Source organism: Cyprinus carpio, chromosome B25 (genome assembly GCF_018340385.1).
Source record: "Cyprinus carpio isolate SPL01 chromosome B25, ASM1834038v1, whole genome shotgun sequence".
Lineage (NCBI taxonomy): Eukaryota > Metazoa > Chordata > Actinopteri > Cypriniformes > Cyprinidae > Cyprinus > Cyprinus carpio.
In genome coordinates, this window is record NC_056621.1 from 10698698 (window position 1) to 10719531 (window position 20834).

A 20834-nucleotide genomic window follows, 5' to 3' on the forward strand; every position below is an offset into this window, starting at 1 on the left:
CTGCCTGGTCAGATAACATCAGTCTATCTGTAGTCTGGTTCTACTAACTAAGAGAGCAATCAGTCAGAGCCAGCAAGCTAATCAGCTAGAACAAACACTAGCCTCTTGGTCTGTGCCATGTCTTAGAGAAACATCAAGAAGCCCAAGGAAAATGCACTTGTGGTGGCCAGAAGACGCCTTTCAAGCCTCGGAATCTCAACCAACATCAAATCGTTCAGATAAACAGTGAGTCCTGTGAACGCAGTCCAGCACCCAAGGAGGAGAATATTCTGGAACTCACACAGCCCAGCTGAGAACTGCTGTGTAAATATTTGAGGGACCTAAAATGGTGCTTTCATCCACATCAAGTAAAAATCATGCCTTGCAAAATACATTTTTCATCAACACTCTTTCAAGTCTACATGAGCTAAACTTCAAGAACTTACCTACGAAGGGTTGGCGAGGACATTTCTGAATACTTTCCTCCTGCTTGCCGTCCAGCTTGGCACCCCGTCTGGGTAGTTGTGCTACTCTTAAGTACCTGGCTCTCCACATCGGAAAAGATACCCTTCTCTCGGTCTGTCTGGTTAGTAGTTCCCAATGGGGACTTGACTAAGTTGCGACTCTTAGGATTGGGAAGTGTGGCTGTACCTTTATTGCAAAAACTAGCATCAAGGCTCGAGTTGTTGGAGCGGTTAGAACAGCGAGCCGTGCCGGTACGACTAGGCCTTGGTAAACTGCGGTACTGAAGAGTTGTCCGAGCACTTGGAGGAAGGTATCCATCATCAACAGTCGTCTGCCGACTCACAATTCGACTCCCAGAAAACCCAACCGATTTAGGTATCCTGCCCACTGTCGCAGAGCCACTAGTTACCACAGCTCCACTCGCAGTTATTGTCGCCATTGCGCCCGGGGCCTTCTTGAAGCCAAAAGTGCTGGTTGGGGTGCGTGAGGTTGAACTGAGGGGAGGTTTCTTGGTGTCATCAACAGTTGTGGAGTGGGTGCCGTTGGAACGTCCTTTCTCCGACACCTTGGCGTCGTCGGTCTTACCTATGGGATGATCAACGACATGGACTGTCAAGCACAAAATGAAATCATGTTCTTGAACAGTTTTGAATATAGTTGCATGGTCCATGTTGGGACTCGTCTGAACATAAGTCTCAGCAAAGGAGCGCAGCACACCACACATAAGACAATGTAGGTGTTATAGTGCAATGTGATGCGATCTGGAATCAGATAATACATCTCTGTGGCTTTCATGCCTCAGGAAACCACATGAAAACAGAGACGTGGCTCAGTCAGTGTTGTTACTCTTAACTAAAACTATTTAAAATGGTTTTTATGAACTAAAATAAAGCTGAAATAAAAATATTAAATAAGATGAAGAACTTAAAAATGTAACAAAAAAAAATAACTTGAGGTACTAAAACAAAACTAAATAAATAAAGCTAAATATAAACTTATTGCTTATTTTCTTAGATGAGCAACATTTTTCATTATTTCTAAATGAAACGTTATTAATATTTCAGTTAAAGGAACTAACTACCTCAAAAATTAACATTTGGTCATCATTTACTCCCTCATGTCATTTCAAACCTGTATGACTTACTTTCTTTCTCTGGAACACAAACATGTTTTTTGGACCCCATTGACTTTGATTTCATGGATAAAAACATTCATCAAAATACATTGTTTTATGCTCTAAAAAGGTTTGGAAAGACATGAAGATATGAGACACGACTATCTAAACCATTACCATGTGTCTTGAGTGAGCTGCAGTTCGTAGGTATTGTAGATTTCGTCCGTGGAGAGGTGACGCCTAACTGGGCAGTCATTCCCCGCCTCCAAGAGCCTGTCTGGGAATTGGTAGGTGTCTTGCGACCCATCAAGCTCCGTTCTGATTCATCTGAGAAATCTGAGGACCTGTGATTCCATTTAGTTGTGGTCTCCATTTTGTTGGCACCGTCAGAGCTGCCTTCTGAACGTTTAAGGTCGTTGTTGGACCAGTTGGGGTTGTGGTTCACTGCAGAGTGCTTCTCTGCATCCGTCTGGAGCTGAAAGAGAGAAAACAAGATCATTAACTGCAAAGAAATTTTCTGAACTTTGAAAGCAATAGAAAATGGATTTATATGTTCTTTGCAAATAAGTAAAACTGTCTATTGGGGTGTTAAAATTGGGGGTTTTCCAGGGGGCCACAAGGGGGTGCCAGAGTGTCTGTGGGGGGGATTTTTTTTAGGGCTGTCAAAGTTAATTTGTGCTTAGGATGTGAAATATAGATAAATAAAATATGTTTAACATGATTTTGATTATGATTTATGATTTTAATAATCATCCTATATAATATTAAATTATATAAGGATTTCATTCCGCTTGGTCAGAAATTATAAGATTAATTGAATTTATTTATTCTATTGGTAGCACTAGTTTTAACTCAAAAAAAAAACCATCTGCATATAGTTTTGCATAAAAAGGGAAATAATTATTATTAGATGGTTTGTGAGCAGAGTATAAATAGCTGTTACATAAATATAAAAATATAAATATTGTATATTACATAAATATATGCCTGCCTTTAAATTTAAGAGTCATCATATTTGAGAGTCCTTTGCATAAAAAAAAAATAAAAAATTAACAAAAGGACTCTGGACTGATATGCACAAATATATTATATAATGTCTTTAATGGCTGAGATACAATATCATCACCCACAGCTAATTTGCAACTCATTTATTAAGCGACACCATCAACAGCCATCATAAAATCTAATTATGTGATAAAAGAGCCAACTCGCCATTACATGACCTTGTAATGTATGCATCCAAGATGACATCACCCCCTTTTAGAAAGCTGTTGTTCAGCTGCTACTGAAAATCCTCATGAAAATTATTGCCAGGGAAAGAATGTTAATAGCCTCCAGTTGTTATCAGGCCAATTCCAAAACATTGTTATCTCAACGCCGATACAATAAATCCTTCCTCCACTCCAGCCCGAAGAATGAGGGGAGACTATGTAGGGAAAAAGTACAAGGGTGTGGAAGTGAAAGGTGGCAGATATTTGGCTTCGGATGCACTTTTGGGTCATGGCTCTGATCTCTTTGAATTTGAAATCATGTTTATGGCTATTAGAGTTGAAAAAGATGTTACTTAAAATAAAACAAATGTTAACTGAAAAAAAAGAACTTAAACTTATCTAATTTCCGCTAACCAAAGCAATATTTTTTCCATATAGTTTAATTTGTTGTAGTAAACTAACTAATATACAATTAAATAAAAACTAAAAATAATAATAATAATTATTATTAAAAAGGACTTTAAATTTAAAATGAAAACAAAAATAAAAAAACTAATTCAAAATAGAAAAAAACCCGCTATAATCTCTCTAGTGATATTAAACTAACACTATGTACTGGGAATCACATATGGGACTTTTTTGAAGAACCAAAATCAAAAGCAAACGGAGAGAAAAAAAAATGGAAGATAAATATGGAAGACTGAAGATAAATAAGGTCATGGATTTCACTTTTAAAAACTAACACCAATGCATAAACCAATAAGCCACAGGTGTGGATAAAGTTACTGGCACAACTCACTGTGCCACGTCTGGATTTAAAGCGCTCATCTTGTTAGAACAGGCGAGACAGACGCTGTATCTTTGCTACACTGTACTGGCCCATTTGCTCAGCATATGTTAACCTGCTTTGAGCTTGTAAAGATGATCAATCATCAGGGAAGTGTTGAGTCAGTCCACTGACTCACACTCACAAAGACTGCACAGGCCATTTCTTATAAGGGCCCACCAATGTTTCATTGAATCAAAAGGGACAATGAAGCAACAGAGCCGCTCCCAAAGCAGTTCTGTAAACGTGCAGGTCTGTTTTTGATTGCATATAATGATAAACATAGATGGCGAATTAAATTAAGGGACTTTTTAACAGTTCAGTGAGATATTTATAAGGCTACTACATTTCCCTGTTTCTTTACATGGGTGTTTTTTTTTTCAAAGTCAGGCAACTTTTATGCCCCAAAGTCTAGATTTTTATTAAAATGAACAAATTTCAGATAAATATAGACCTTTTATATAAAGGTCGAAAAAGTTTACAATGCATACCTCATTTAGGTTTACCGACAAGTACTAAATTTTCCAATATTTTTGTGAAAAATTCAATGAATAAAAAAAAAATAGTAGATGTAAAATATTATATATGTATATATACACATATACGCATCTCATTTATTAATGAAAAAATTAACAAATTTCAACTTTTCATTTAAAGGGATAGTCTGTAATAACAAAGGCATATACACCTGGGATGACTTGAGGGTAAGCAAATCATAGGGTAATTTTCATTTTTGGGTGAACTATACTTTTAAAGGTCAAATTAAAACTTTATATATGCCTTAATCATTTATACTGACTACTAAAGAAATTTTATATTCAAATAATATTAAAAAGATTTCTATTGTTTTATCACTGTCCCAAACTTGAGGTCTTTGCACACTGAGTCCGAAATTCTCGTCCGAAATTTTCGTACGTTAAAAAATAAATATGAACTCACGTTGTCTTAATCGCATTTACACACTGCCTTTGAAACTTTCTTTCCGCCATAAAAAAATTTGAACCAGGTTTGATTTTCTGTGTTTTCGCATCCGTAGTAAGCATTTTGATAGGAAAGGATGACGAATACGATAAAAACGAAAAAAAAGAAAGTGCATACGAAAATTTCGGACTCAGTTTGACTCATCTTAACACGTGAAAATCCATCATAAAAATATTAATCATTACCTATAAAACAATGACACAGACAATCAAATAAAATAATAAAACCATTTTAATTTATTTTGTGAAAATAATTTCTATAAATGAAAACTGAATCATGCTTTGAAGTTGTTTCTCATGTGAACTTCTGCAGATGTTTCTGATTCTGTAGACCATGAGGCTCTGGTTTCAATGACTGACCTGTTCATCCACGTCTCTGCGTGGGACAGATGGGGTGTTGACGTAGGAGCTAAGGGACGAGCTGGTGTTGAGGTCATCTGTGTCCAAGGTGTCACTGATCCCGCTGCTGACTGAGCTGCTGTCGTCCCAACTGAGAACAAAGAGAAAAGAGAGAGGAACAGTCATTTCTCTACACGAGGGACAAGATATCAATAAAGTGAAAAGAGCACTGCAAGAGATAAAACAGAATTCATGGATGTGTACTGTTGCAGATTTAAAGAGAAGGAATGGAAGGAAAGGTAAGCAAAAAACAGCATCTGTGGAGAGTCATGAAGTCTGCACAGGGACAGTCTGAGCATAAAAACCTGCATTCCCAACATGCTTGAAACATTAGGCGCGTCTCTCTGCTCCTCAAAACTTGTTTTAATTAGCTCTGCGCCTCAAATTCTCAATGCGCTCTGCTTTGCTTTCCCCCATTTCCCACAGTGCTCCTGTCTGACGAAATCCATTAGGATGCTCAGCAGGGCTCAACCAAAATCATATGGGCCAAAGACACTACTGGTTAAAGGAAGAACACAGTTGTGAGATTGAGTTGTGTGATTGTACATTTTATTGTCAAATCATAAAATCTGACCGTAATAAAGTAAATTTGCTATTTTAGCTCAAAATTAGTCAAAGGTTGTTGTTTTTTTTCTTTGACAGTTGGACAATAACACAATTATCAGTTTCTATAATCAGGCTAAAAACACATGCAGGCATATTTTTTTAATATATAGGTATATTCTATTTTTAATCCTATTCAAATTAAAAAGTCATGGCTATTTCATATATGTATTTATTTATTTGAAATCTGTCTTTTTTTTTAACAGAGTCACACATTTTTCTACTTTTCAAAGTTCTAAAATTCCTAAAATAATTGTATTAACTTTATTTGAAAATAATAGAAACAACAATTGTGCTACTTAAGATGAAATAAGGCTTTTTTTTAATCAACACTGGCAAAATTAAAAAAAAAAGATGATAAGCCTTAAAAAGATCTGAAAGACAGAAAAAATGACATTTGCTGATATGAATGTAATGTGGGTGTGTAAACAGGAAGTCCTTTTATGCTAGTTGCTAAATCCAAACACAGACTGCCAGAACTCCCACAAGCCACCAGTTTAGGCCACTCCAGCCTCGAGCGATGCTAAGAGAACTAGCTTAAGCAACACTGTGTGGCAACAAAACATCTTATCAACACCTAAGATACCACCTAATCCTCCTAATTTCTCAGGATCATTCAGGCAAACAAACCAGCCCATAAGCTCATTCACGGGCAGTCATGAATCAAGAGAGGCGTGTGTTCAAACATCCAGTCCTGACGTCCTGCGACTCGGCTGAATATATTCTTGTTTTGATATGAACAAAGTCGCCATAGCTCATGTCTGTCATAACCGACTCGACATAACTGGCGTGGAAGGACGTCTGTAGTTCCTGTTTTAATGAGCTGTGAGAAAGTTGGTCCCATTGGGGCTATTTGTCATTAAAAGCTCTCACACTCACAGTGCTAATGTGTTTGTCTGCTTGAGCGTCTCTGCTTAAATGATCTGCTTCATTCATCATTTGCCATATGCTGTCAGATGCTATAGATACCAAATGCAAACAAATACCAAAAAAGCCCCCAAAAATGAAATGGAAAGAAAATAGAAATGAATGAGTCACCTCTTCCTTTTTAAAGACGCCATGAAATCCATTTAAATGCATTAAGTCTTAATGAAAAGTTCCAGCTAAACTGACTAATCTTAAAATATATCATTTTCATTGTTTTGTCTCAAGATGCACACCAGTAATTTTTATTTATTTATTTATTTTAAGGCTTGTTTATAAAAATGGCTTAAATGTCTTAATTGAACTATGGCCTAATCCTGGCTTAACCTAACCCTGTCTGTGAAACCAGGCCATAAAGTTATACAACAAGCAAAACTTTATGAATTAATAAATTGAATAAATGTGGTCACCCCAACCAACTCCTATAGAGTTAAGTCACATTTTTTTAAGTTACACAAATGAACAGTCCAACATATTATTTTCTTGTTGACCAGCATGTCAAGCTCTATGATCTTCACAACAACAAATCAAAGTTCTGAACAGCCACACAATACTTCATACATGAAATGAGGGAAGCAGAGTGCGTGGGTGGCAAAGAGGGTAGAGGTGGGTCAGAAAGTGGTACTTTTATAAACATTCAAAGAATGCATCGCTCCGTTTCTTTCTTTCCAATATAATCCAAAGACATTCCTCTTGCTTTGCCCAAGTGCAAACCAGCCCAAAATAGAAGGGGAGTGTGCAATATATTGGTTCCGAAAGAGGCATGGAATACAAACAAAGGAATGTTTTAAAATGCCAGAAAGAAAATTAACATTTTGGGTGAATTAAAAGAACAAAACAGAGTTAAAATGGAAGAATAATTGAAGAATTACTTAGAGTATCTACAACCACCCAGATGAAAATATTATGGCTCATCTGTCAAAACTCATGCTTTCGCACGTAAAACGAGACAAAAAAATTGATCTGGCTTCATTGAAAATCTGAGCACAATCATTGAAATCTCTGTAAAAACTGTACAGGTAAGATTTTTGGAGACATATGTGAGATCAGTACATCAAGCCAAAGGAAAAATCCACAATAAACGCTCAGTGGAGGCAAGAGATTACAGTTTATAAAGTTTTAAATATGGATATTTTTCTTACACAAAGCATTGATTCGCTTTAGAAGGCCTTTATTAACCCTCCGGAGCCATGTGGAGGACTTTTTAAGATGGATACATGCACTTTATTGGACTTCAAAATCTCAACACCCATTCACTGCAATTAAAAAGCCTGGAAGAGCTGGGACATTTTTTTAAATATAACTCTGATTGTATTCGTCTGAAAAAATAAAGTCATATAGGCTACACCTAGAATTGCTTGTGGGTGAGTAAATCATGGGGTAATTCTACTATCTTTTTAAGTTAATAAATAGCAATAGAATAGCAATAGAAGATTTCAGCATCATTGTCATTGCATTAAAAAAGTGTGACATTTCTCAATACAAGCTTCACAGATGAAAAAGTAATTCAGGTTTAAAATAACATGAAGGTGAATAAACAATGACAAAATGTTATGTTTTAGGTCAATCGATTTAAACAAAAGCCTTCAGTTGTGAGGACTCCCACTGCAGTCTAGGTAAAACAAATAAAGAGGCAAATCATACAGTCAAATCTCCATATAAACAAACACCCGTCTGAGATGCTTTGAATAAAAACGGTAGAAACGCTCTCTGTCTCACCTGCTTTCCACAATCTCTCACCACCACCAACAACATTCACTAATACGTTTAAGCTAATATTATGAATCAGCGAATTAATTCCCAGTGACAGAAGACACAGGTCTGACAAGACCAAACACACACCGTCCCAAAACAACCTGTCATCTACCCCGCCGTAGTCAAACACGTGCATGCAGAAACAGTGGCCCCGGCCCCCGCCCCTCCCCCATCTGGGACATTAGATTAGTGTCAAGCCCCAAAGAAGTAAAAGCATATAGGGGGGTTGATCCACAGGGCAGGAAATTGTTTTTTTTTTCTAAAGACCTGTTATTAGAAGAGCAGCGTGGACTGCACACACTGCCCCGTTCTGTTTGCTTTGGGTGGCCTATCAATTAGTTCTGCAAGGATACCCATCTCTACAGCAACCCCAGCCCTGCTGCCAGGCATTGTGGGAAATCAGGAAAGGTACTGGTACCAGAAACAGCAAGAAATAAAGTGCATGGGTCATTGACAAGCTTGTTGCTTTGAGAAAAATGTTTGTGCTGTGGTGTAGGTGACTATGGTTTTAAAAGTTGGAAAAATTACACTACTGTTCAAAGGTTTGGGGTTAGTAGGATTTTTAATATTTTTTTAAAAGAATGCTTATGCTCACAAAGGCTGCATTTATTTAATCAAAAACACAGCAAAAACAGTAATAATATAAAATATTATTACAATTTAAAATAGCTGTTTTTTATTTAAAAATATTAAAAAATGTAGTTTATTCCTTTAATAGGAAAGCTGCCATTACTACAGTCTTCAGTCAGTGTCACATGATCCTTTTAATATACATGATCAGATTAATATATTGATTTTCTCAAAAAAAAAACATTTCTTATAATTGTCAATGTTGAAAACAGTTGTCCAGCTTAATATTTTTGTGGAAACCGTAATACATTATTTTTTCAGGATTATTTGCTGAATAGAAAGTTCAAATGAGAAGTATTTATTTGAAACAGAAATGTTTGCAAGATTACAAATGTAATAATGTAAATGCCCTGTTGCCAGGCTGTCACTTTTTCAATTTAATGCATCCTTGCTGAATAAAATGATTCATTTCTTTAAAAAAAAAAAATTTTACTAACCGCAAATGTTTGAACGGTAGTGTATTCAAATAGTAAGTAATACAGACAAAGCTGTGACAGTGCGCTACATTTTGAGCTTATCAATAGCAAAGAGCAAGGAAGATGTTTCTTGATGCGCGTGTACCAAAACAGAGCAAACACAGTCCTCACCTTTCATAGACTGTTATAAAAGTAGATAAAGTGTTTAAATTGTGGCTCAAATAGTCAAAGGCATAATTTTTGAGTATACTGTATAAATTTAAGAAAGATGACAATCACTATCTTAGACATTTACTCTTAAATTCAAATCCTTAATCAGTGCATCCTTTGTTTTTTCAATAAAATAAATGTACATGAGAAAAAAAAAAGCTGCAAGATATTAACAATTCCGTTTCACTTGTTTAATCATTATGTATGTTTTATCTAACTACAATTGTTGGCATTAATTTTTAACAAATATTTTGTATATTATAAAAATGTATGAAATGTTTATTTTATTTTAAAACTTTAAAAAATCAATGTAAGAATAGTAAAGTGGTGTCACCACACACCTTTCTCTTTCACACTCAGGCACTCGCACAAAAACAGTCCCACGTGGCAAAGCTACTTTCCACCTCATAAATCCTCAAAGAAAATTCCTCCTCTCTACCTCAGAGTGTCGGAGCTGGGCTGCAGAATTCCCTGGCAAAAGCTTGATCCCGGGACATCCAGCGAGAAGCCGCTAAAGTTTGGCTGGGTGGCAGGCAGCTTCATGAGTTAAGCTCCGCTACACTCCTTCCCTCGCTCTACCTTTCACTGCTCTGAGAGAGAGACCGATTCTCCCCAAACACACACACACACAAACCCAGCAGCCAACCACAAGCTGAGGGGAGCGGCTTTACCAACTGAAGGAATGGTAATCTGATCACAAAGCAGTCTTTAACCCCGGCAGAACTTCAAAAGGAGATGGGTGTTAACTCTATACACTGCTCTCAGAACAGAGCTGGATTAGAGAGAATGTCAAGATGTTAATTAAACTGAATTATTCATCTGTAATGAGCTAAAGCTTAAAATCAAATTGGGTTTTGAAGTGGTCAAAAAACCTGCTAACATCAAGTGTTTATGGTTCAAAGATCAGGAACATCTGACCAAGTGAATTCTCACAAATCAACCTAAAGCATCAACTCAACTGTGTCAGAAGTTACTCCTTAGTAAAGTTAAGACAATTGTTAACAAAAAACTGATCTATAAAATGAACGTGAATAGAAGTGGTCATCTAATATATTTTAATGGCCATTGCTTATAGAAATATCTCTAAAGACCATGTTATTATATGTGAAAATATACAACAACAAACAATGATATTAAAAAAACAAAAAAAAAACAATCGACTTTCATTGTAAAGACAAAAACACTTCTTCAAAATATCATCTTTTATCTCCACATAGGAATGAAAGTTACTCAAGTTTGGAACAACATAGGATGAGAAAATGATGATAGAGTTATTTTAAGATTGTTAAATAATATTATAGTACTTACTGATATTTTGACTGAGCTTTTATTTTTTTTATTTTCATTTACAATTTTGTTTGTTTTAGTAAATTTGCTATGTGCTTTTGCCATTTTAATTCATTTTTTTTAAAATATTTCTATACAGCTTTAATTTTCATTTTTATAAATCTTTATAAGATTTCAGTTTTCAACTCAAACTCATTTCAGTTAGTCGCCAAGGCAACGTTTTAATGTGTAATTTTTTTCCAATTATACATTTAAATTTTATTTTTGCTTAATTTCAATTACCAAAGATGATGTTTAATAGTTTTAGCTAGCAATAACAACATAAACAACATGTTAAAGAAAAGCGAATGTGTTTTTGAAAGTTGGTCTGTCCTCTCAGCGGGACAGGTTTGACAGTCACCGTCTTCACATGAGTTAGATCTGGACATCTGTGTTGTGTCGTAAATCCCAGGTGACCTTACAGGTTTGAGGCAAGGCAGGTTCGAACATGAAACGTCTTTGTGTGTAAGTATTAGTGTATGTGTGTGTAGCTGTGTGAAGGAGTAATCTTCTTAAGCACACCAACTTCTGTGATAAGTTACGGCTTAAGTGTGTTTTTACAGCTTGGAAGCATAGTCCACCGTGATACGAGTGTGGGAATCCATTTTCGGTTTACAGTTCTGTCTGTCTGGGGTTTAGCGGGTGGCTAGCTTGTGGCTAAAGGTACATAAAGTAAATAAGTGACTAACCTACAGACTTCACCAAAACCTAGCCAATTAGTTCATACCACAATGCTTCACATTCTCATGCCCTGTTGTTTACAAAAGTTTTTTTAAGGGTCACATCCCATAGTTAAAGGTCAAGCTGCCTTAATCCTTTGCGGAATATCCCGCTAACCAAGATGCAATTTTGTTGCGTTTACCAAAACAGCAAACAGTGTTTTTGGCCTCAAATGTTGGCAGAAAACTTTGTGGGCATACGAGACCTTACATATGTAGCACCTGAGCTTTTTTCGTATACAAAAATCCATAAAAACAGAGGTAGCCGCTAATCTTGTTAGCGTTAAAACCATTGAAAGTGCAAATAGATGTCTAAAAATCTTGGGGAATGTATATATACAGCGTGACCAGAGGTTTCTGCCTTCATAGAGCAGTTTTGAGCATGTGACTTTGTATAATAACACAGAGGCAGACAGAAAGAGAGAGAGAGAGAGAGAGATTCCAGCCCTCGTGCCCAAACCTTTGCCGCCAGACATTTGTAATGATAGAGCTGCTAGTGAGCGTGAGGAATTCGGAGTAGTTCCTTTCTCTATCCCGCTCGCATTCTCTCTCTCCTTCATCTTCTTCAACAAACAAATATAACAAAGACGACAACATTTCAGGTCTCACACTTCGGTTGTGTTAGTGTTGGTTTTCCAGGGAACCGCAGAGCATGATTTTCATTGTTTTGAATATGGAAAAATGGTTAAACGTGCAAGGCAAATATAAGCACCTTGGCACAACACAGTAGACTTGCAATTCCTAAAGAAAAGTGCTTGAAAGGCAATTTAAGGCAATAATACTGTATATTACCACACCATTATTGTGTTGTAAATATACAAATATGTAGCTATATGATGCGGCAATGACCAAATATGATAAATAAGTCAACTGACAGTTTAAAAAAAAAAAAAAAAAAAAAGTGAAAGTGACGTGACCTACAGCCAAGGATGGTGACCCATACTCAGAATTCATGCTCTGCATTTAACCCATTCAAAGTGCACACACACAGCAGTGAACACACACACACCGTGAACACACACCCGGAGCAGTGTCAGCCATTTATGCTGCGGCACCCGGGGAGCAGTTGGGGGTTCGGCGCCTTGCTCAAGGGCACCTCAGTCATGGTATTGCCTGCCCGAGACTCGAACCCACAACCTTAGGGTTAGGAGTCAAACTCTCTAACCATTACGCCACAACTTCCCCTATTTTAAGTCCCTAATGCTCACCAAGGCTACATTTATTTGATCTAAAATGTAGCAAAACAGTAATATTGCTAACAATTATTGCAATTTGTTCTTTTAAAAATCTATTTTAAAATGGAATTTAATCTGGTGATGCAAAGCTGAATTTACAGCATCATTACTCCAGTCTTCAGTGTCACATGATCCTTCAGAAATCATTCTAATATGTTGATTTGGTGCACAAGAAACATTTATTTCTTCTTCTTCTTTTTATTATTATCTATGTTGAAAGGAGTTGTGCTGCTAAATACTTTTATAGAAACTTAATATTTTGTTCTTTGAATATTAGAAAGTTTAAAAGAACAGTATTTATTTGAAATAGAATTCTTAAGTAACATTATAAATGGTTTGGTGTCTCTTTTGTATGCTACTGTATTTATACTGAGATTAAACATAAGTAATATGCTATTTGTATAAAGTGTAAATCGCATGAATTATAGTGGGCAGAGTTAGAGAAAATAGTTTTTGCAAACAAGGTTGGAGGAGAAAAAAAGTGTGTACAATTCTCACCTCACAAATATGGCAAAAAATAATTTACATATGATAAAGATAAATATATATAGAGATAAAGAAGAGCTGTATTGTAGCTCAAATGGGTCTGTAGGAGCCACCACGATACTGAAAGCACATGACAATTTCTCCATTGTTGTTCTCTTTCCTTCCTGTGTTTCCTGTGTCACCCCTTTGTTTTCACTTCTATGTGTTCTTTTGTTGCAAATACACATGCCACACTGAAACAACACAAATACTCTCTTTTCTCGCTTTTTTCTGCCTCTGACTTCTACTACCACAGAATACACACAGCGACAGCACATTCGGGTACACAAAAGCTGTACACCTTGAACTGAATAATAAAATCTCATATGAAATATCTTCACAAAATAAAAATAAATAAGATCACAACATGGACTATTCATACTATAGCTAAGCTACAAGATATGAATAATTTTAAGCTTCCCTTTTAAAGATAGATAGATAGATAGAGAGATAGAGAGATAGATAGATAGATAGATAGATAGATAGATAGATAGATAGATAGATAGATAGATAGATAGATAGATAGATAGATAGATAGATAGATAGATAGATAGATAGATAGATAGATAGATAGACATGCATATGCCATGCAGTAAACCAGTGATGGCTTTTTTTTTTTTACTGGTTTATGTAAATAAACCAATCCAAAGAAATTAATTCCCTAAAATAAATCTTGATACAGTAGATGGTATTATTGTCTATCGCTGTAAAATGTTTTGTGACAATAAATACATAAGTAAATAACCTGTTCAGTAGCATTTTCTTACATTAAGCCACTACTTGTTGAAAAATAAGTTTGTTACTGGAAAAAGCTTATTCAGGAAAAATTGTTTTGAAAACAACTTGCTACTGAAAATGTAACTAAATGAATATCGTTGCAACTTTTAGTCAGTTACTCCCCATCACTCTCCCTCTCTTTTTCTCTCTGACACACACAACGGTAGCATGGGGGGTGGGGGACCCGTGTGTTGATGGATATCCTCCTCCCTCTGTCTTTCAGTCTATTTCTCTGTTTCTTTTCTTTTCTCTGTCTCTCCATCTCCTACTTCCTGTTCTCCGGCCACGTTTGCATGTGAATGGGCCACTGGGTGTGATGGCTGTGCTGAGTGATTAAGATCATTGTCTCAAGCATCTAATTAGCACTGTTAAAGGTGCAATTCCTCCCCACAAAAACAATCACATTGTCGGCAAGAACACTTTCAGAATCTACCAAGCTGCAAAACTTCTCTTGTTCAAACAATGTCCTACAAACCAGCCAAGACTGGTGTTCTCAATTTAAAGAAAAATCACAAATGGAATTACTTTGGTATCTCACTTGATTTTCTAACACAGACTTAAGATGAGTTTGAGATGTTTTTCTGGAAGAAAGATCTCACGTGTCTTCTCTAAATTAAGAGAGATCTCAACAATGTCGCAAAATAATTCTATGAAGGATGATAGGTGAAGAAACAATTCGAGTTAAGACCCAAATAAAACATAGCTCAGTATACTTAGAAGAGTTCTCGACGTTCTTAGGAATAGTTCACCCAAAATGAAAAATTGCTGAATATGTGCTCACCCTTAAGCTATCCATCCAAGATGTAGATGAGTTAGTTTCTTCACTGTAGCAAATTTTAGCATTATATCAGCTGCTCAGCAATGGATCCACTACACTGAATGGGTGCCGTCAGAATGAGAGTCCAAACAGCTGATAAAAACATCACAATAATCCAGTAATTGATGTTAATAAAGTCAATATATTAAAATATTGTTTAGGCATGGCTGGTTTCTTTGAATTAAAAAAATCCATCATTAAGATGTATTTAGCTAAAAACCATTGCTTCTGGTTACAATCCAAAATACTAATTTCTCCATTGAAAAGGTTATCTCAACTACATTTACAAGTGAAACAGACCATTTCTAAACAAATATGTGAGAGGATAGCGGGATGGACTTTTTCACTGCAAAAAGCGTTATTTTCTATATCAGCTGTTTGGACTCTCATTCTGATGGCATCCATTTGTGAGTAAGTGAGGTAATGCTACATTTCACCCTATCTGTTCCGATGAAGAGACAAACTACATCTTGGATGGCCTGGGGGTGATAACATCAACAAATTTTAATTTTTGAGTGACCTATTCTTTTAAGAAAGAGCAAATTTACTGTAACAATTCCCATCCAATGGTACAGTGCCATCCAGAAACTTGTGTCTCCATCGGATCAGAATCCATTGAGCATTGGCTGCCAGTCATGTGTTGTATGTATAGACTGCGCCCCCCCCCCCGCCCGCATCTTTTATTCATACTGAAACAACAAATAAACCCATTAATTTCCTATTTCCAAAACATTTGTTTTGTATTTTCCCAAAAGATTACATTTCCAAATGCCTTGCCCCAACACGATAATAAAAAAAATAATTGCACGGGTGGCGGCTTAAGCAGCTTAAAAGCGAAGAACACTTCACATGCTGTCATTGAATCTGTCCTGAGGGCTTAAGGTGAAAGAACCAGACTTGCACTCATTGCAGTTTTGGCGATGGATTGGGTTAATGACTTAAGCGTAACAGATGAAAATAGGCAGAGGTTGTGTCTCCCTTTGTGCTGGAATTCTGCTGGCAGACTTAAATGACTGTCTGGGTTTCATTCACTCATGTTACCAACTTACCAATAATAGACCAGCAGGTTTCAATGGCAATTTGCAAATGTAAATGTGAAATATTATAAAATTAGGCCTAGCATCAATCTAACTATGGAAACAACTACTCGTTCTAGTCATAAAGATAATCGAAAATATAAAAGGTTTGCTTTTATTTGTGTACATTCACAATAAAAACAAATCTTTGTGCTTTTATAAAATAAAGAAAAATAATATGCCGCTTTCTGCCGTCTTGGTTTCCTGTCGCACATGCACCACAAAAATGCATGAACCGAAACTCTGTATACTAGACTAGCCTACTTGTTGCACATTTTTTTCTTTCGACTTGTTAATTTGTTATTTAAGTAAAATATATTTCTCATATAGGCCTAATAGGTTTAATTCGTTACATAGCTTAGCTTTTTTTTCTCCGCTCGCAGAAGCGCTGCAGGTGCGTGATGTGATGCGACCATGTGAATCTTCATGTTCTGTTGTTTGCTGCTTTTTGCGCATGTAAAATTAATCCCTGGAAAACAAATGTTAGTACGGGTCACAGACACTTATCCTTTCTAATTTAATTCAATTAAATTATAATTTAAAATAATCTAGTCTGTTAATGGTTAATAATTGGTTAACAAGCCTCGGTTGTCGGTTAGGAGAAATAACTGAAATGAACATGTACACAGCTCTTCTCCAATCATTTAGTCCATTTAACCCTCACTTCTTCAAGCTCACAACCATCTATCTCTACTTTTAAGTGCAATGTATGTTGCAAAATCAAATCCAGTACTGATGGATAGAACCAATTCCCTGCACTACATCACTTCTTTTCTTCTTTTTCGATCAATGAATATGGGAGGAAAAAAATCTGCTTATTTTTTTTTTTTTGAAATTTTTGGTTGTTTTTTTTTTTTTGATTTAAAGTAAAAAAATAAAAATAAATAAAAACTATAGTTATATTAATAATAATAAAAAAAAAAACTTTGATTGATTAAAAAGCCATAACAAAAAACAAAACTCTGCAAATCAAAATAAAAGTCACAACAACAAAAACAAAACCCTGCAAAAAATAAACTCACAACAATAACAAACAAACAAAACAAAAAATAAAATTCAAATCTTATATAACAAACAGCTAGATAAAAGCAAATGTAAATAGTTAAAACTTGATCAGAAATGTTGTTAGAAAATTGATAAGTAATTTTACATTTAGTTACTGGACACACAACTATAAATGCACAGACACAAATACAAAACAATTCATTGCCCTCTCGTCATCTATTTGTATCTGCACTATACAGTTACAGCTGATCACAGGGACACATATCAGATCCCTGAGAACCAGACACACCAGCACTATCAAAGATCCTAATCAGTCTCAGCCATAACACTACCTCCACTGTGCTCCTACTGCCGAGTCTGCGTGCGCGGCGAGGGGCCGGTGGTGCAAGAGAAGCGTGAAAGTGGAGAGAGATTTTTTTCAGCCCTCCCACGCACTTAATGACTGTACCTGCTGGGCTATCATGAACAATAATGCTTGTTGGCAAAAAGGCAAGTTGCCAGCTCATCTCTCCTTTTCTGTCTTTCTCCTGGTGGAGAGCACATTTGTGTAGGCTGAGGGCCCTACAGACTTCCGGTCACATAGGGAGAAATATGAATTTACCAGCTGCCAAACAACACTGGCGAGCACTGACAGAACACAAAATTGCTTTCTAAAGAAATATTAGCACAAGACACAATTATTTTGACACCTAAAAAATATGAAAGGAAAAGAAAAGTAGCACATTCAATTCTATGTAAAACGCCTTTGGAAAAATATTCTAGGTTGCAATGCAAGTCATAAATCAAATCTTGCTTAAAGGGACATATCATTTTCATTGTTATGTAAGACATACTCACACGCAAAGCTCCCTCCTTAGTACATCTTAGCTACAAAAATCTCATTCAGAAACCATAATGGTATTGTCTAGGCTGGGTGATGTACTGAATATTAGCAAAATATATCTGCGGTGACTTTAATAAGCAAATAGGTGCAATACAATTCAGATGAGTTTTTAACTAATTCTGCAAAAATACCTTCTTTGAATCAGTTCAAACTGTTTTTGTCATTATAGAAAAAAGTGCCTATGTTTTCATATTTTAAATTATATTATATGTTTTTGTAAAAATATTTACAGGTAAACACTTCTGTTCATTATACTGGTCTATAGATTTTTTTTTTTATATTCCTCATCTTCTTTCAGTGTTTTTCAGATTTTTTTACTGTATTTTGCATTGAATATATTAAATGTTTTGAATTTTCTCTGTAAGAATGTTCGGTTGAAATGATGGTTCCTCATGGGAAAAAAGAGAATGTCCTCAAAAAGCTAAAAAATATATTAAACAATATAAAAGACAAAAAATATGTAAATGATAAAAAAAATTCTAACACTAAATAATATAAATAACACCAAACAATATATAGTAATTAAAATGCACAATAAAAAAAAATATGAAGGAAATAAAATAAACAAAACAAAAATAAAATAAAATGTACAACAAAAACAAAAAGCAAGCAAGATAAAAACAAAACAAAAAGTAAAATAAAACTGATTTTTGATTTTACTGTTTGAATGAAATTTAAAAAATACAATTTCAGATCAAATACATAAATATCAAAATATATTTATAATATAATCAAAAGACTGAAAAATAGATTGAAATATAATAATCTGTCAGCTGCATCACCCAGCCCTAGTTTGACGTCACATCCATGACTGCCCCGTTTACAAATTAATGCATATTTAGTATTCAGCTACTTAGCCCACCCTGACAAATTAAAGTATAAAGTATGCTGGAAGACATAGGTTAGACAATCATAACATAGAGGTTATTTACATATGGAAGTTTTTAAGGTACAGTAATGTAAACTGATCTGCCTGAATGCCTCACACCAAAGGCATTCATATGCATTGAAATGAAGGACTGAAACCCACTGACCCACAGATGTGAGAGTGCAATATGGCACATTTCCTCTGTGTGTGGGTGTGAATTTGACCAGGTCTCTGCTTTCAGTCCAGACTTGGTCCCTAAGCCCCTTTCTTCAGGGCGAGACGCCCTGATCACGTTTCAGAGCCGTGTTTGAACTGTCTCAGCAAAATTACACAGTCAAACACAATGTAGCAGTCATCACAGACCTAAGAATGGGACATCCCTCCACCGACAGGAAACTACACAGGGATTCAGACACCACATACTTGAGACTACTGTCATTTTTGAAGGTGTGTCTGCATTTCTATGCAAAAGTATATAAAAAGGAGGAGGTCCCATTTCCATTACTGCAAAAAAAGTTTGACATGAACATTATGTATCAATTATGTGGAAAAAAGCTAAATAATGACAGTTAAATGTATACTATTAATTTTTGTCTAAATAAATTAAAAATAAAACACTAAAAATAGAGTTTGGCTTGTGATCTGATCACAGGAGTCTTGACCGAATTTACAGTACAGTGCAAATTAATCAAAATAATCTTCTACAGCATCCACACAATTCAACTCCAAAACCAACATGGCTCCCTTATCGTTGGAATTTAAGCAGCTCTCAGAAGGATGCATCACTAAAGTTCGCACCGCCTCATCTTTCTTCACCGACCCGGACTTTGTTTTGGCAGATCTGATGACAAAGCAAGTCAAAATAACATGAGCGAAAAAAACTAATTATTTTTTTTTACAGCTGCTGCTGGTGGAGGAATAATCTAATTTATTAATGAATTCAAGCATTTCCAGTAAGAAGGAAGACAGAAAAGGAATTCCCACTGGATTCTCGCCATTCCTGCCCCCCAGCTACATTTCACGAGCTCTTAGATCATCCCTCCTTCACCTGTATCAGTCTGGGCACTAAGACGATATCTTGACAGGTACTGGGCACAGAATCCTGCAAAAACACCTGGCTGGGCTCAAAAAAACAACCTTATTTGGAGAACAGTGAATCTTGAAGGGCTTGTCTGTAGGTCATCTGTCTGACTTTCCTTATTTTATGCCAACATTTTGATCGACTGCCATTTTATCTGTGAGATGTTCTGCACTGCCTTCATCAAGAACAGGGCAAGTTCAGTCATGAAGAGTCAGACTTTTAATTACAGACTAAGTCTAGTCCACTTTGGAGGACCGGACTGTCAGAGCTCAGTTTTGAAAGCAACATAGTTCACCTAAAAAAGACCCTCACACTCACGTCATTCCAAACCACTTTTTATGCCACCTCAGACTATGAAGTCATTAAGTGGTGTAAGTTGTTTTTTTCTTTTAGATGTATGATGTATGAATTATGTTTTTATATTTGGAATGTCTCTTCCAAGCTTTATAATGACAGTGAATGGGGTTTAAGATTTTGAGGCCCAAAAAAAACAACCATCCATCATAAAAAAGTACTCTGCACAGCTCTGGTGGGTTAATAAAGGCCTTCTGAAGTGAATCTATGTGTTTTTGTAAGAAAAATTTTGATTTTTAAACTTTATAAACTGTATTGTCTAGCTTCTGTTAACTGTCGTGCGCGTGTTCACAAAAGAGTTGTGTTCCAGTGGATGATGTAGGTGTAGCGTAAGCTCCAGTGAGAAGTGACGAATGCGGAAAAACAGAGGAGAGAGCAAAACAAAACACCAGTCACAAATTAGAAGTATGAAACGAGGATTTGTAAAGAAATATGTTAAAGGATTTTGATATAAGTCAAGAGGCTTATATTCGTGTACCAGTTTGCGGAAGCTAGAGATTATGGTTTATAAAGTTTTAAATATGGATATTTTTCTTATACAATGCATTGATTCACTTCAAAAGGCTTTATTAACCACCAGAGCTGTGTGGAGTACCTTTTATGATGTATGGATGCATTTCAAAATCTCAGCACCCATTCACTGCCATTATAAAGCT

The 20834-nt window shown here is 35.8% G+C and overlaps 1 protein-coding gene across 6 annotated transcripts in view; it reads right to left on the reverse strand.

Moving 5' to 3' along the window:
- LOC109087420 (neuron navigator 2-like) overlaps positions 1 to 20834 on the reverse strand; it is a 65812-nt gene that overhangs the window by 17390 nt on the left and 27588 nt on the right. For all 6 annotated transcript variants that reach the window (XM_042753558.1, XM_042753557.1, XM_042753560.1 and 3 more), the window contains 3 exons: positions 4936 to 5065; positions 1736 to 2033; positions 426 to 1029 (listed from right to left, as the gene is read on the reverse strand). In XM_042753558.1, coding sequence (XP_042609492.1) covers positions 426 to 1029; positions 1736 to 2033; positions 4936 to 5065 — 1032 coding nt within the window. The remainder of the gene's footprint in view (positions 1 to 425; positions 1030 to 1735; positions 2034 to 4935; positions 5066 to 20834) is intronic.